The sequence below is a fragment of the Talpa europaea genome (genome assembly GCF_964194135.1).
Source record: "Talpa europaea genome assembly, chromosome: 14".
Classification (NCBI taxonomy): Eukaryota; Metazoa; Chordata; class Mammalia; order Eulipotyphla; family Talpidae; genus Talpa; species Talpa europaea.
The window spans coordinates 48,399,583-48,415,858 of record NC_140082.1 but is presented as its reverse complement, the minus strand read 5'-3'; the positions used below and the strand labels follow the sequence as shown (position 1 = coordinate 48,415,858).

The 16,276-nt window shown below is 36.4% G+C and overlaps 1 protein-coding gene across 1 annotated transcript in view; it reads left to right on the top strand.

Annotated features, from left to right (window-relative positions):
- The window catches only part of ARID4B (AT-rich interaction domain 4B), a gene marked incomplete at both ends in the record, with an annotated part of 96,484 nt that overhangs the window by 5,189 nt on the left and 75,019 nt on the right, over positions 1 to 16,276 (top strand). Inside the window, 2 exons of the mRNA XM_084254032.1 lie at positions 9,270 to 9,380; positions 13,251 to 13,316. Coding sequence (XP_084110158.1) covers positions 9,270 to 9,380; positions 13,251 to 13,316 — 177 coding nt within the window. The remainder of the gene's footprint in view (positions 1 to 9,269; positions 9,381 to 13,250; positions 13,317 to 16,276) is intronic.

Sequence of the window (16,276 nt, the reverse complement as noted above, 5' to 3'; positions counted from 1 at the left end):
AACTCAGCGCTCAACCGCTGCGCCACCGGGGAGGCCCTATCGTACTTTTCTTAACCCCACTTTACAAATGTGAAGCTAGGCTCAGAGAAATCCATTGTGCAGCAGAGGTCACATAGCTAGTAAGATACAGACCTGGAGTTTGAACCCAGGTACTCTGATTCCATAGCTTCTGACCTTTTCATATAAGATGTCTTCCAATGTAATGTGATTTTGAAATGTAAAAAAATTTTATCTTATGAGAAATCTTCATTTTGCGGCACTTAACTAATGCCTGACTTCTTTGGTTCAGTAAATGTTTTCTGAATTCCTCCTATGTGTAGGTACTATTTTAGAAACAGGGCAGCCAAAGAGGAAAAAGACCCTGTTTCCACCATACGTTGCTCCATTGCTCCATTAGGTGAAGATCGATAAAAATAATAAAAGTAACAATATGAACTGTTCATCTTTACAGAATGTTTGTATTCGTTTGGGACAAGCAAAGCCAATATATGGTATAGCAATGAGTGTTGTAGCATTGGTTACCAAAGGGGTTAATACATTAGCATTCCGAAATTAAGATGAATTCCATGACTTAGATTGTTTATTATGTATATTGTGGGTCAGTTTCTTTGGGTCAATAATAGCAAGTGCTAGACAGATTTTTCAAGCAATCAAAGACTAGTGTTTGCTTTTTTTTTTTTTTTTAAAGATTTATTTATATAAGAACCGGGGTACAGGCCAGATGTGAGGGAGGGGCGAGAGGAGTCACCAGAGACAGAGAGGGGAATAGAACAGGCAGACTGAAGAAATACACTGCTGAGGGGAGTAGCAGGCATGACAGGAGAGGTCTGCCGCGCCATTTGGGAAGCTCCCTGGCCAACCAGAATCCAACTGGTGCTGCAGAGGCTGCGGACAGCTTTGTAGCACTGCGCTCAACAGCCAGCACCACCAGGGAGGCCCCGTGTTTGCTTTTTATGACTTTAAAACATGACAGAAACTTGATTGGGGATTTTGAGGTTTATTCATTTATTTATTGTTAATCAAGGAAACCCTTAGAAATGTTCACTGGATGCATCTTTGATGACATAATTTGTGACAATTTAAAATATTCTTAATGCCTTCTAATTCATGCCAGTAGATATACTAACATGGCCATATAGACGTGAACCATACAATACTAGTTTTTAGTTTCTCTTTGTAATTTAGATGTTTGAACTGACTGCACCACTAGGCCCTTATACTTTTCCTGATCATTGAAGTTTAATATTATAAATAAAAGCATGGCGTTTTCTGAAAGGGATGTTACTTTAGAGCAGATTGATTTGTATTTAAGTAAGGTTTCTGCCTCACTACCAAGTAACAAGATTAACCTCTCCTGAAGGCAAAATAAATCAGCTACCTTTGTGTGTTATATGAGAAAGTGCCTTTGCTTTTCTGGAACTTAGAATAATGTCTTAAATATAGTAGGCACTTAATAAATGTCCTTCCCAGTGTATTTCTCTCTTACCTTTTTGCTGCTGATAAAAAAATCTAGTTAGAAAATCTTTTTGGGGGCCTCCCCGGTGGCGCAGCGGTTGAGCGCTGGGTTGCGAAGCTGCCCGCAGCCTCTGCAGTGCCGGTTCGATACCCAGCTGCTCCCTGACCACCGGAGGAGGGTCCCACATGGTGCGCAGACCTCTCCTGCCGCCCGCTGCTCCCCTCAGCAGTGTACTTCGGTCCTTCTGCCTGTTCTGCTCCCCGCTCTGGCTCTGGTGAATTCTCTCACCCTCCCGTGCTTCTGACTGTACCCAGTGCATGTATAAACAAAACAAACAAACAAACAAATAAATAAATAAAACATGCCTCTAGGAAAAATTAAAAAAAAAAAAAAGAAAAAAAAAAAGAAAATCTTTTTGACATTTGTTACTTAAATTGCCAGGAATATGCAGGTATACTTCTAAAATATATGTGTATACACAGATATTTCTTTGGCCAATAGATGTGGATCTAAAATATACCTTTAAGTAACTTGTGGCTTCATCTCTAAAGTAACTTAACCTTTACAAAGAATGTTAGGAAATGTAGGTAGCATCCAGAGAAGATATTTTGTGTTTGAGGGAATGATTGATTTTCTTTCTTTTTTTTTTTTTAATATGTAAGAATTTTTATAATCCAGTTTAAAAAGTAAAAGAGGAATAACTCCAAACATAAATGGACAGTTTATAGAAAAAGATAAGCAAATGCCCACTAAATATATACTACTTAAAGACATTTTAAATTTCACATTTACAGTATAAAGAATTCTTATAATTTGTTTTTGTGTGTATAAATATATATATATTTATCCATTATCATTATTTGTAAGCTTTTTGAAAACAAACTGTAGATAAGATTTCCTGACATCCAGTGTGTTAATTTCCAACAAAAAGAATATTATTCATTTATCTACCCTGCATTCAACCTTTTGAAACAGGACTTCAGCATTGGTGTAATACTACTGTCTTATCGGCATGCCCTTTTCAGATTTTACCAACTCTCCTCATAATGTCTCTTTTTTCCTCTCTGGTCCATCCTCTATCCAGGATTATAGCTTGTATTTGATTATCATGTTTTTTCAGATTACTTCATTCAAAAACTGTTTACCAGTTTTACTTATATTTCATGTCCTTTAGGGTCTTAAGAAATACAAATCTTTTATCCTGTAGGATAACTTCAGTCTGGGTCTCTTATTTTTCTCATAATCAGAGTCACTCTTGGCCAGAGATACCACAGAAAAGATGCTCTTTCGTTTGCAGTGCATCACACCCATATCCCAGGATTATGTCAGTATCCTGTTCTTCAAATCTCTCTACTCATCAGTTTAGCATGTGTTGACAACACACCTTTATGATGGTTGTCGAAAGATAATTTTTTATCTCTGTCATTCCTGGTACACTTATTAACATTTTACTATAAAGGAGAATTTTCCCTTTTCATTCATTGATTCATCATTCATTCATGTCACTATGTAAGCTTGGATGTCAGTTTATTGAATGGGTTGCAATTTGCTCTTATTTTATAACTGAGGTATACGCATTTCTTAAGTCAGTCAGCTTTTACATACATATAGATCACTAAAAATATGGAACAACTAATATTTATTTTGATGCCAAAGTTCTCCCCATCTGGTCAGTAGGAGCCCCCTTTAAGGCACCTTCTGTGTCCCTTTGAAATGTCCCTTTTCTTGTTGAACATTTCCTTATTTTCTGGCAGAAGATGTTTCAGATTCTTCTTGTACTTTCTCTGCCCAATTTTGAAAGCCATTTTCCAAGAATTTCTGGATCCTTTAATGTAGGATGAGATTTAGAAATCATAGTAACAGACCATTTAGTATGGTTTTTGTTTTTGAGCTGTTAGTTGCTCTTAGGTCTTCTTGGTTGACAGAGTTAGGAAAAACTGTATGGACATATATAGCTTGTGCATACATGCACATACACATCTATGAATACATGCACATATGCACATACACATCTATGAATACTTGTTTATTTTTCTGTGTTCATATATATGCACCCCTGAATTTGTATTTCTAATTCCAGCCTCTAGACCCTTAAACTTCTTTATAGCCTTTTTCCTTCCTTTTACATTTCTTTGCAGTGAGAAACATGACCCTGCTATCCTCAGTATATTGTTTAATCAGTTAGTTTACTTATTTGGTCAGTGTAAAAAGTCTCAGCTCCCACCATGTCTTCTGCCAAAGGGGTGTTGCCTGTGCCTCCATGTATCTCCCCCAGTGGCCTTGCTGTCTTGTACACTCAATATCTGTTCTTTCTTCCTATGCTTCCTCAGCCCTTACTCCACATTACTCTATGTCCTTAATATCACCTGAAACGGAAGAAAGGATATGGCCCCAGAAATTTTAAAGTTAATTGCACAGTTTTCTTCATTATCTCAAGGTACTCATTTTTGATATGTCCTAAAAATTTGGGCATTTTAAGTTTTATAGTTGTATTTTTCATTCATCTGTTTGATTTGTCTCCATTGTTGTTTTAATGCCTCTGTTAGGTTTTCGTATATGAAAAGTTTTTTTTAGTAGATTTATTGCCACACTGTGCATGTTCATTTATTTACTGAGAGTTTGGTGTACATTTAATACTTTTTTTTAAAGATATATTTTTATTTATTTATGCATACAAGAGCTGGGGTAGGCCAGAAGTTCTGGGGTGAGAGGATTCACCAGAGACAGATTGGGGGGGCAGAACAGGTGGATCTACTGAAAATCACTACTGAGGAGAGCAGTGACAAGACCGGAGAGGTCTGCTGTGCCATGTGGATTAGTTCTCTGGCTGGGCATGGAACTCATGCCGCAGTGCCGGCATGATAGCAATGGTAGTAGCGCTGAGACATTAACCCCTGCACCAGTAAGGAGGTCCCCATTTAATACCCTTTTGTTTTCGGATTCTAGTGGCAGAATTGGCATTGCGTTAGTAACCAGTTTGAATGCTTACTCTTTTTAAGAGACACCCTCAATAAAATGTCACCTAACATGGTTTACTTTTTAAAAAATAGATCTTGAGTAACTGAATATTTCCTGGGCTTTGTCAGCATTAGTCAGTCATTTGGAGAGTTATTTCAACTATTGGCTTTCTAAAACTTGTTTTATATATTTGGTGTTCTGCAGCCCAAGGCACTTTAGAGATTACTGTTGATTTATTTGGGCACTTAATATGCTTCCCTGGCATTTTGGCTTCTTGAAGGATTATTATCCACCAATAGCTAATTTAAAAATCGCTTATGCTCTTTAGTGTTCCCATGGAATTCAATAGCTTTTAGATGCCAGTTAGGCAGGCCTTTTGGTAGATTGACTAGAAAAATAATTGTTTAAGCAGTGCTGAATAACTGTGAGGTAGCTGTTGCCTTGACTACTAGAAAACTGTTTTGTTTGCTAAACAAAAGGATGGTAATTTAGTGGTTTAATTTCCTTTTTGGCATGAAGGTACTACATAAAAAACATTTTATTTTAGCCTCTGAGATGGTCAAAATTATTAGCCAAAATTAGAGAAGCAGTTTTTTGTTTTGTTTTATTTTGTTATATATACATAACTTAGCAGGGTTGGTGTTGGTCAAAGGAATTTTAGTAAACCTGGTGGCATAATTCTTTGTATATCTCTACTTTGGCCAAAGTACAGTAGCCTCAGAATGGGTATATAGTGCTGATTGTCTCTGCTACACTAAGGAGTTGTAAATCACTGCCTTATTTAGCATTCCCACATACACACAACCTCTCATTACTAGAATTCAACATGATTGTTTTATTTATGAATTGAATATGGAGGATCATACTTAAATGCCATAAATATATTACATATACATAAATATATGCATACACAATATTTATGTGGAATCTCTTTTGTATATAACAAACTTTTTTTTAATTCACAGGTTTTCCTTGGATTATTAAGTAATAGTAGTTTTTATTTAGAAGTATATACTGGGTCATGTTCTAATAACTTTACATGTAGCATTTCAGTTCTCATCCCTGTGAAATTGTCACAGAGCTTATAGCCAGAGGTCACCTAGCTAGTAAGTGGTAGATTTCAACTCAGTTCAAGACCCTGTGCTCTTAATTACTGTATTATACTGACTTTCATTAATTTAGAATTCCAAATATTTTGGCAAATACAGAAAAGTATTAAGAAAATTAAAAAAAAATCTCAATTACTACAGATAATAATTCTCTTATTCTGATGAAGGAATATATTATCTGGGGTATCTTTGAAAATAATCAGGGTTTAGTCAGGATATAGATGTGACAGAATTGATTAGGAATTGATAACTGTGGATTATGGTATATTGGTAATTTGTATTTTTTGTGTACATTTCAGATGTTCCTTTGTATACATTGTAAAAAAGAAGAATACATGCCAGCTGTAAAGAAAAAGAAAAGAACCTGTTTTCAAAATAAACAGGAAGAGTTACTTTGACATATTTTCATATTCTTATCCCCCTTTCGACTCCTTTTCCCATTGGTTAATGCCTTTTAAAAGTTGTTCCTATCTTTATTATAAATGCTTTTCCTGTATGTATAATAGAGCAAACCCATGTTTGATTCTTTCCATATTTCTTGAAGTAGATATTCTGAGGAGTAGTGACATTTTTGAAAGACCAGGTTCTAATCACATTTCGTTCCCAGGTTCTAATCACATTTCATTCCCTATGCTAACAATATTATGGAGAGTGTGCCATATCTGAGCTTGTATTGGTGTAATGACTAGTCTACACTGTTTCATACTATTAATAGTAATTGTTAATAGCACAATGCTTGAGGTATAACTAAGTGCTGGATTCTAACGTTGAGCCTGTTTTCATAATGTGCAACTGAAGCTTAGAGAGAGGTTCAGTATCCTATGAAAAGTGGCATAGTTAGTGTGCGGAATAGAACTGGGATTAGATCTGGTTTTTCTTCTTTGAAAAACCTGTGATATTGTGCTTTATTACCTCATTACACTAATGATAGAGTGATAACTTCTCCTCTACTGAAATTGCAAACACAAATCTGTGTACGTTATGAATTTCATTTGTTTTCTACAGAAATTCTCATTCTTATTTTGGTCAGTACAGTTTCAGTTTTGGATAATTATATGTCTCAAGTGCCCCATTCTGACCATCTTTGAAACCCCAATATTTTTATATAGGCTTGTTGCACACATATATACAGAATTCAAATTATTGTGTTCATCTGATGATGATAATTTAGGGACAGAAAAATAACAAAAATAACTTAGCTGATACCGAGAGAGAGAGAGAGAGAGAGAGAGAGAGAGAGAGAGAGAGAGAGGCAGAAGATCAGAACATAGATCATTGTTTTTCCTGTGCTCTTTTTAACAAATTAACACTGCTTTAACAATGTGTTTATTTTAGCAACTTTTTATTAGACTTCAGTTTCCCTTTGCAATTATTTTCTAAGAGAAATTTTTAATGCTTTTTAAATTCCCTTTTCATATGTTCTAGCTAGCTTGAAGGAAAATATTATCCTTCAAAAATAATAATTTTCCCCCACAATATTTAAAGCAATTAATACTTGTTTCTGTCAAAAGAATTTTCATGTTGGTTAGGGTGGGATGGCTTTACTTTGGGGGGAAAGGTATCGTCTCTCAAGTTAGAGTTGAATAAATCTGCCTAATAAATCGTTTGCTGTAGTTGAAAAGTTGCTAGTGTTTGAAATGAATATTAATGAAAAAAAACATGTAAATGTGTTTCTTTATAGTAGGAGTAGAAATATATTAATATTCCTTTCCCCCCAAAATTCTCTATCATAAAAGTAACTTAAATAACTTATCATTTTTTAAAAAAAGATTTATTTATTTATGCATACAAGAGCTGGGGTACAGGCCAGAGACATGGGGGATGAGAGGAGCAGAACAGACAGAAGTACACTGCTGAGGGGAGCAGCGAGCAAGACGGGAGGGGTCTGCTACGCCATGTGGGTTGCTCCCTGACTGGCCGGGGATTGAACTCATGCTGCAATGGCTGCAGACAGCTTCATAGGTTGCATCTTAGCCCCTTGTGCCAGGCGGGGGGGGGGGGGTCCCTGAAAGATTTATTTATTTATGCATACAAGAGCTGGATGTAGACCAGAGGTGGGGGCGGTGGGAGGATTCACCGGAGACAGAGTGGGGAGCAGAATAGGTGGATTGAAATACACTGCTGAGGGGAGCAGTGGGTGAGACAGGAGAGGTCTGCTCTGCCCTGTGGGTCACCTTCCTGGCTGGGGATTGAACTCCTGCTGCAGTAGCTGTGGATTGCTTCACAGTGCTGATGCTTAACCCCTTGTGCCACCAGGGCGGCCCCAAAAGCTTATCACTTCTTAAATTTTAATTTGTGAATAGGCACAAAAGTATTATGTTTAGTTGATTTCATGTTCTCCTATATTTCACAGTTTCTGGTTCCTCGTGTTTTCATTTATTTTAACTATTCTGTAAAATAAATGTTACTGGCTAATATGGCATGTATGTTTAATGGGAGAGATTGCAAGTTGTAGAGAAAAATGGAATTGTAACCAAAATTTTGACCAATGAAAGTGATACTTAAGGAGCAGAACAGACAGATTGATCGAAGTACACTGCTTAGGGGAGCAGCGGGCAAGACAGGAGGGGTCTGCTGCACCATGTAGGTAGCTCCCTGGCCCGCAGGGAAATTGAACTTGCGCTGCAGAGACTGTGGACAGCTTCACAGCGCTGCACTCAACCTCTTGCACCGCCAGGAAGGTCCAGAAATGATTACCTTTTTATGTGCATATACTTCTTTTGTATAGATGAGTTGAAATATCTTTAACCCTTTGCCACCAGGGAGGCCCTAGTTGAGAAAACAAATATTGTTTAACACAGAAAAGTAAATAAAGAGTGAACCCATGCCAGAGTATTTAAGACATTTTGGCAAATTTTTGTAATTTCCCAGATTGGATTTTTTCATAGTTTTTACCAGTAGTTTGAATACCTGTAATATCCTCTCCTTTTATCCTATTCTACTTAGAATTGTCTAAGTAGGGATATAACAAAGCTCTTCTGAATTTGCCTAGATACAGCCTAAATAGTAAAAGAAATTTTCTCAAACTTTGAAGGATCTGCCTTTTAGTAAATGGCCCCTCTAAGTGGTGGTGATATAATAAATAAATATTTGAATTAATGGCTGAGTGGAACACAATGGTTGTGATTGAGCTAATTTATATCATGGACCATATATATATATATATATATATATATATTTTTTTTTTTTTTTCCCCCTTAAAGATTTATTTTTATACAAGAGCTGGGGTACAGGCCAGAGGCATGGGAGGGTGAGAAGATTCACCATAGACAGAGCAGGGAACAGAACAGGCAGACTACTGAAATACACTGCTGAGGGGAGCAGTGGGCGTGACAGGAGAGGTCTGCCACGCCATGTGGGAATCTCCCTGGCCGGGCGGGAATCGAACCCTCACTGCTGAAGCTGTCCCCTGGTGGCACAGTGGTTGAGCGCTGGGCTGCGAGGCTGCCTGCAGCCTCTGCAGCACCATTTCATTCCCTGGCCGCTGGTGAGGGTCTCACCAAAAAAAAAAAAAAAAAAAAAAAAAGATGCATTTTTATTTTATATGATATACATTTAAGTAGTCTTTATGATATATATTTTATTAAAATTTTGTGGTATTTTACAGATATAGATTGTTTTTTATTAACAGATACATTCAACTATTACAACTTTTAAATCTATAACAGGATTAGATTTGCTATTCTAAGAACTGATTATGGGAAAGAATCAGAATTTGATTCTAATTATATTTGTTTGCATTTTAGGCCCTTGATGAGCCTCCCTATTTGACAGTGGGGACTGATGTAAGTGCTAAATACAGAGGAGCCTTTTGTGAAGCCAAGATCAAGACAGCAAAAAGACTTGTCAAAGTCAAGGTATAGTATATGTAGATTTTAGAAATTATATTTTATATTTAAAATTTTATTTGGTAGTATAGTTAAGACTTTTTTCCCTGAAAGATATTTAGATTCTTGGAAGAATGTTTATAAAGATACCTGAAAACAAAGCATTAATCTCTGTTCCAGCTGGAATGAAATTAGATGATCACAGTTGGTGTTTTGAGTGCCATTTTCACTATAGACTTTGTATTGTTGGTCTTGTAGAGCTGGAAAGGGTCTATGAGAAGTCATGAAGTTTACATTCCTTAATTTATTATAACAAAATGAAGCTCATAAAGTTTTAGTGAGTTCTCTAAGACCTTTATAGCAAATTAGTGACCATAGATCATCAATTTTAAGACATACTTCCTTTCTTCATTTTATTTGATTTTATTAAAGATTTATTTATTTATTTATGCATACAATAACTGGGGTACAGGCCAGAAATATGGGGGGGGGTGAGAGGATTCACAAGAGACAGAGTAGGGAACAGAACAGGCAGATCAACCAAACTACTCTGCTGAGGAGAGCAGTGGGTGAGTCAGGAGAGGTTTGCTACACCATGTGGGTAGCTCCCTGGCCGCGGATTGAACTCGTGCTGCAGTGGCTGCAGACAGCCCCATAGGTTACGCCTTAACCCCTTGTGCCACCAGGGAGTCCCCTCCTTTCCTCATTTTAATCATGACATTGAGATGCGATTTATAATTGATGCTGTCTTAGATAACAATGAAATGTGGTTGATCCAGTTGCTGATTCCATATCCTCAACCTTTCTTGAAAAATCTTTATTTTTTTAAATTATTATTATTACTTTTTATTAAACTTTTTTATTTTCTTACACCATTGTTCATCTTTGTACAATATTTGTTTTCTCCCCTCAGGTATAGTCACCATAAATCTCCCACCACCACATCACCTGTGAACTGTCACCATAGTTCCTTGCAAGTAGTTTGTAGTTTCCTTGCAAGTTTTGTCTCTTTTTTGACACTTTGTTTGTTTTCGCTGTATTCTTCCAACAAGTGAAACCATCCAATATTTTTCTTTTTCCTTCTGTATTATTTCACTGAGCTTAATCCCTTCCAGTCCATCCGTGTTGCGAATGGCATGAGTTTATCTTTTTTGATTGCTGAATAGTACTCCATTATGTGTGTGTGTGTGTGTATGTGCATGCACATGTACACCACATTATCTTGATCTATTCATCTATTTTTTTTTTTAGAGGCATGTTTTTTTATTTATTTGTTTGTTTGTTTTTGTTTATACATGCACTGGGTACAGTCAGAAGCGCGGGAGGGTGAGAGAATTCACCAGAGCGGGGAGCAGAGCAGGCAGAAGGACCGAAGTACACTGCTGAGGGGAGCAGCGGGCGGCAGGAGAGGTCTGCGCGCCATATGGGACCCTCCTCCAGTGGCCGGGGAGCAGCCGGGGATCGAACTGGCGCTGCAGAGGCTGCGGGCAGCTTCGCAACCCAGCGCTCAACCGCTGCGCCACCGGGGAGGCCCTGTTCATCTATTTTTGGGCATTTAGGTTATTTTCCTTTTTTAGCTATTGTAAATAGTACTGCAGTAAACATAGGAGTGCAGGTTTCCTATTGAATTAGCATTTTTGTGTCCTTTGGGTAGCTTCTTAGGAGTGGAATCACTGGGTCATATAGTAAATCCATTTTTAGTGTTTTGAGGAATCGCCACACAGTTCTCCATGGTAGCTGGAACAGTTTGCTTTCCTACCAGTAGTGTAAGAGGATCCTTTTCTCCTCATCCTGGCCAGCATTTGTTGTTGCCTGTTTTTTTAACATGAGCCATTCCTCACTGGTAGGTAGGTAATATCTCATTATGGTTTTGATTTGTATTGCCCTGATTATAAGTGCTGTTGAACATTTTTGAAAAATCTTTCTAATGTGCTTACATTTTGTTTCAGATAATTCAGAAAAAGAAATTAATCATTTACATTTTAATAAGCTATCAGTGTTGATATGGTATTTTTTGGGGGAGATCTTTACTGTCAATTATTTATTGAACAGCAAACTGCAGAGTACTTTGTTAAGTGTGAAGGAAGATGTGGATATGAGGATGAGATTGTCCCTGATCTCTGTCTTTAAAGGATTTATAGTCCAGATTAGCAGATATCCTATAAAATATTGGTTTGATTATCGCCAGTTAAACAGGCTGGAGAGGTATTATACTTCCATTGGAGATTATCGGAGTCTTTTATGGAACATTGTCCATGCCACAAGGCATCAAACTTAAAATCTTATGCATGGATGTGCTAAAAAAAAAAAGTTTTCTGATAGTTAAGAACCATTGTATCAGATAGTTAAGAACCAATGGCCTTTATTGTAAATTATATAATGCTAGTCTTGGTATCACCCTATTTTCAGTTTTCTCTTGCTAGGCACCTACGAGCTCTGTGCAATTTGATTATGTAGGAACTCTTACAGGTGCTCATATAGTGACATTTCCTGTTCTGATTCACACACTGATGTTCACTGAATTTTGTTTGTTTGTTTTTTTATTTTTGCCCTGTTTTCCTAGAGAGGAAGGGCAACCTTTTTATTAGTTTTCTCTCTCGCTCTCTTAAGACAAGGCTATTGCTCAGCCTGTATAACACCTTAATGTGAATGAGACTAAAGCCCTCCCTCCACAGAGATCCTTTGGGGCACAGGTAAACACTTGGTGCCAGTTTGGGAACGGTGTTCCTTTTGGACAGGAGCAGTGTTACTTTAGGATCTATTTGTTGGTCTGCAGAGCACAGGCTGGATTTTAGCCTTGACTTCAATCACAGCTGGCTGTCACTGTATTAAATGAACCAGCAAAATGAAATGTAACATTTCTACCATTTCTTACTATTAATAAAATGAAGAAAACTGCTGCCTCTGTTGATAACACAAATTCTAGTACCTTGTAGACATGCTTCTTCCCCACTCACTTTTTATTTACTGGACATTTACTCTGTGCTATGATCTGCATTAGGTATTGAAACTCTAGTGTTAACCTGTTCCTTAAGTACCTTATAGTTTAAGTGAATGACACAGATGCTTAAAAATTTAAATAAAGGACTATGTGCTTTGGTATGAGGCAGAAATGCCTGGGTTGCTGTAAGTATAAGATATCTGCTTTTTTTATCTGGTTTATGAGCCTGTTTACCTAAAATGATTGACACATACATCTGATAAAACCGTGGTTCACTGTAAGAACTCCTATATGTATAAGGAAAACAACTTTTTCTGTGTTGAATAATGGAAGCTACCTTGTTTTATATCAACGTATTAAATATTTATGTAAAACCCTTTGTTTTAATATACACTTTTCACATCTGGTTTCCCATTCTCTAGTTTAATATACTGATATAGAAAATATAATAAGATTCTGGAGCTATAGACTGCCTGAGGTTAAATGTCACCTCTATCATGTACAAGTTCTGTGTTCTTGGAGCAGTTACTTACACTTTTTCCCTCAGTTTTTTCATCAACAAAATGGGAATAATAAGGTTGTAAAGATTGTAAAGATTATATGTTTGATGCTTGAGCCTAATGTTTAATGCTCAGTAAATGTATGCTGCTGCAGCTTACTATTAAGCTAGACATTCACAAATGATAGAACCTAATTGTTCAAGATCTCTTCCATTTCCCCCTCATTTTAATGAAAATATACAGCTGATAACTAATAGTATTGAACAAAGTTATGATATGTAAAACATCAAGCAATTTAGTGATTTTTCAGTTAATAAATGTAAGAGTTGGAATCTTGTGTAAACTAGGTACCTGTTAGTTTAGATTACTTGTAATAAAAGAAATTCATGCATCGATGAGTTTGTTGCTTGATTTTTTTTTTTGCTGTAGGTGGTGGCTAATTAAATTTATAATCTCTAGGTAACATTTAGACATGATTCTTCAACAGTGGAAGTTCAGGATGACCACATAAAAGGCCCACTAAAGGTAAATCATTTATTAATTTATTCAGTATTAAATCTCATCTTTTGCTGAGAAAAATAATTGTATTTGGCAATTTTTAAAATTCATTGACAGTTTTGTTATTGAGTTGATAAACATGTGATTCTCTGTAAATAGACTAATAGAAAAAATTAAATTCAATAAAACCTGATATGATAAGCCTATGTTCAGAAATAAAATGAACATCAAGGAAGATTTGATTACTTTTTATTTACTTAGCTCTTTCTCTCTCATATTTCAGTTACTGAAATGGTAGGTGATGATATAGGCTAGGGATTAAGTGGTAAAAGTTTCATGATGATGTGAAAAGTGAGCAATAAAACAGAAAATTCCTCAGACTTTTTAATTCTTTGAGGCAACTACTAGCAAGTGAAAATTTTTAAAGATTTATCAAGCATAAACGTGATAAACATGTTAATGCATGCTACTAGGGAATTTATTTGCAGTTGTTTTTCCTTATTAGTCAGTGAAATAAATACTGCTTTTATTTTCTATTAGTGACAAATTAAAGGAATGTGTGGGTTGCCATTTGTGTTCTTTTTGGCCCTTTTAAATATCTGAAAATGGACTTTGGCCTGACTGAATTTTAAGAAAAATTAATAGAATCAAGGAAAATTTGTTTGTAAAGAAAAATCCTTTACTGATAAAACTGTACTTTTCAGAGAATTAAGTAGTTGTATTGGCCAATTTTTGCTTGTGATTGCCTTTAAAACTTTTAGTTGGATCCCATGGGCTTGTAACTTACTATGTAGTGTGAACTATGGAGGACTAAAATTGAGGTCTTAAATAAATAAATAAAACTGAGTTCTTTTTTCTTTTTTATTTATGCATACATGCACTGGGGTGAGGCCAGAGGTGCAGGGGAAGGAGTGAGAGGATTCACCAGAGACAGAGTGAGGAGCAGAAGAGGGGGATCTACTGAAATATACTGCTGAGGGAAGCAGCGGGCAAGACAGGAGAGATCTGCTGCTCCTTGTGGGTTAGCTCCCAGGCTGGGGATCGAACTCATGCTGCTCTGGCTGGTGATAGCTTGATAGCGCTGAGACTTTAACATCTGCGCCACCAGGGAGGACCTGAGTTGTTCTTTTCTCTCTCTTTTTTTTTTTTAATTTTGCCTTGTAAAAATTAACTTTCCCTCATTTCTATTTGCTATATATATATATATATATATATATATATATATATATATATATGTTCACTTGCTGGAACAAAATCATGTGCATCTATGTAAGACAAGAGCTAGATTTAGCACTTAATATATGCCAGTAGTGTTGCTAATAAGTCTTTTATACATACCGTGTAATCCTCATAGCAGCTCTTTACAGAAAGAAGGGAGATGAAGTAATCTGTCCAAGGTTTCAGAGCCAGTAATGGCAGAACCAAAATTCCTATAGTCTTACATCCTGTAATGGAAGCATTGTGCCCTCTGGATGTTAAGATATGTTTTGTGTTTTTGTCTCCTTAGCACAGCATCGTTAGTTCTTCACTGCCTGACTGCCCTCTTCACTTAGCACAGGCCAACTAGTACCAACTACAGAAACTGTTCAGTGTTAGGAAGGGATAGGAAAGGTAACTACTTTGCAAACTTAAGCCATCTTTTTTTTTCCTCCTATAACTGCAGCCTCCTTGATAGTGGCATTGCTTATTTATTTTGCTTGTTTGGTTTTTCTTATTAAAATTTTCATTGTGATTAGGGCATAAGATCATTCTGATATAAACATAGACAAGTATTTTATTTATTTATTTATTTATTTTTTTGTGGGACCCTCGCCGGTGGCCAGTGAATGAACCGGCGCTGCAGAGGCTGCGGGCAGCCTCGCAGCCCAGCGCTCAACCGCTGCGCCACCAGGGGAGGCCCCATAGACAAGTATTTTTAAGATCATTCTGATATAAACATAGACAAGTTGGTCAAGTTGGGCAAGTTTTGGTCTCAAGATTACTAAAATGTTTTTCTGGCCTATAGATTTTGTTTTTTTTATTACAAAAGTTTATTTAACAAAAAAGCTCAGTAAGAAAATGTACAGAATCCAATTTTTGTGTCATTGTAAAAAAGTGCGATGGAGCGGGGACATGTAGAAGCAGTTATTTCTCTGGAGAACACAGTTCCTGTTTATACTCATTATAAGGCTTCTAATTCCCATCATTCCAGCATTGTTCTCTTGCTCACCAGTTTCCATCTCCATAACATTCATCTATCACAAGATATGTGAAGGGACAGATGTCTGCGGTATTCCTTGACATGTCTACCACCATTTAATTTCAATAACTTTTTTGTCCATAAATTTTTCAGCTGGGGTATGGAGGGTGGGAGGGTAAACTGTGCTTATGGTATCTACTCAGTGAGTTCAGAGATGCCTCCAGACAAAATTCATTCATGGCCTTTCTACCTAGATTTTTTTCTTTTTATATAGATTTTGTTTTGTTCCTTAATATACTTTGTAGCATTCTATCAGTTGATAGACTGATACCATTTGGATAAGTGTTTCTCTTAGAAGAAATAATTCTACCAGAATTGATGGTCATTTGATCTCTGTATATTTTCAGTGAGTTCACATGAAAATAATACCTAGACTAGTTTACTATTAATAAAAATATTGGACTACCTATTTTTTGACTGTAGTCATTTAATAAAAAGTTACTTAATTTTCCAGAAATTCCTTCCCCCGTTTGGGCATTGTGTGGAGCTACCAGTCTTTTATTTGAATAAATTTTTGTTGTCACCATAAAGGCCATATAAATATAATTAATATTTTCTTGATCATATGGAAAATATTTTAAATGATTGTCATTAGTGGTACTTTCTAACTCTTATGGAAACCTCAAAACTTTTTCTTAAAAGTTCCTGAAAAGTTTCCTTGAAAAGGAGAGATTGTATGTGCCAGGACCATCAATTTCACAGACATTGGTCCTCAGAGTGTGATCTGAGGACCTCAGGTGGTTCCCAA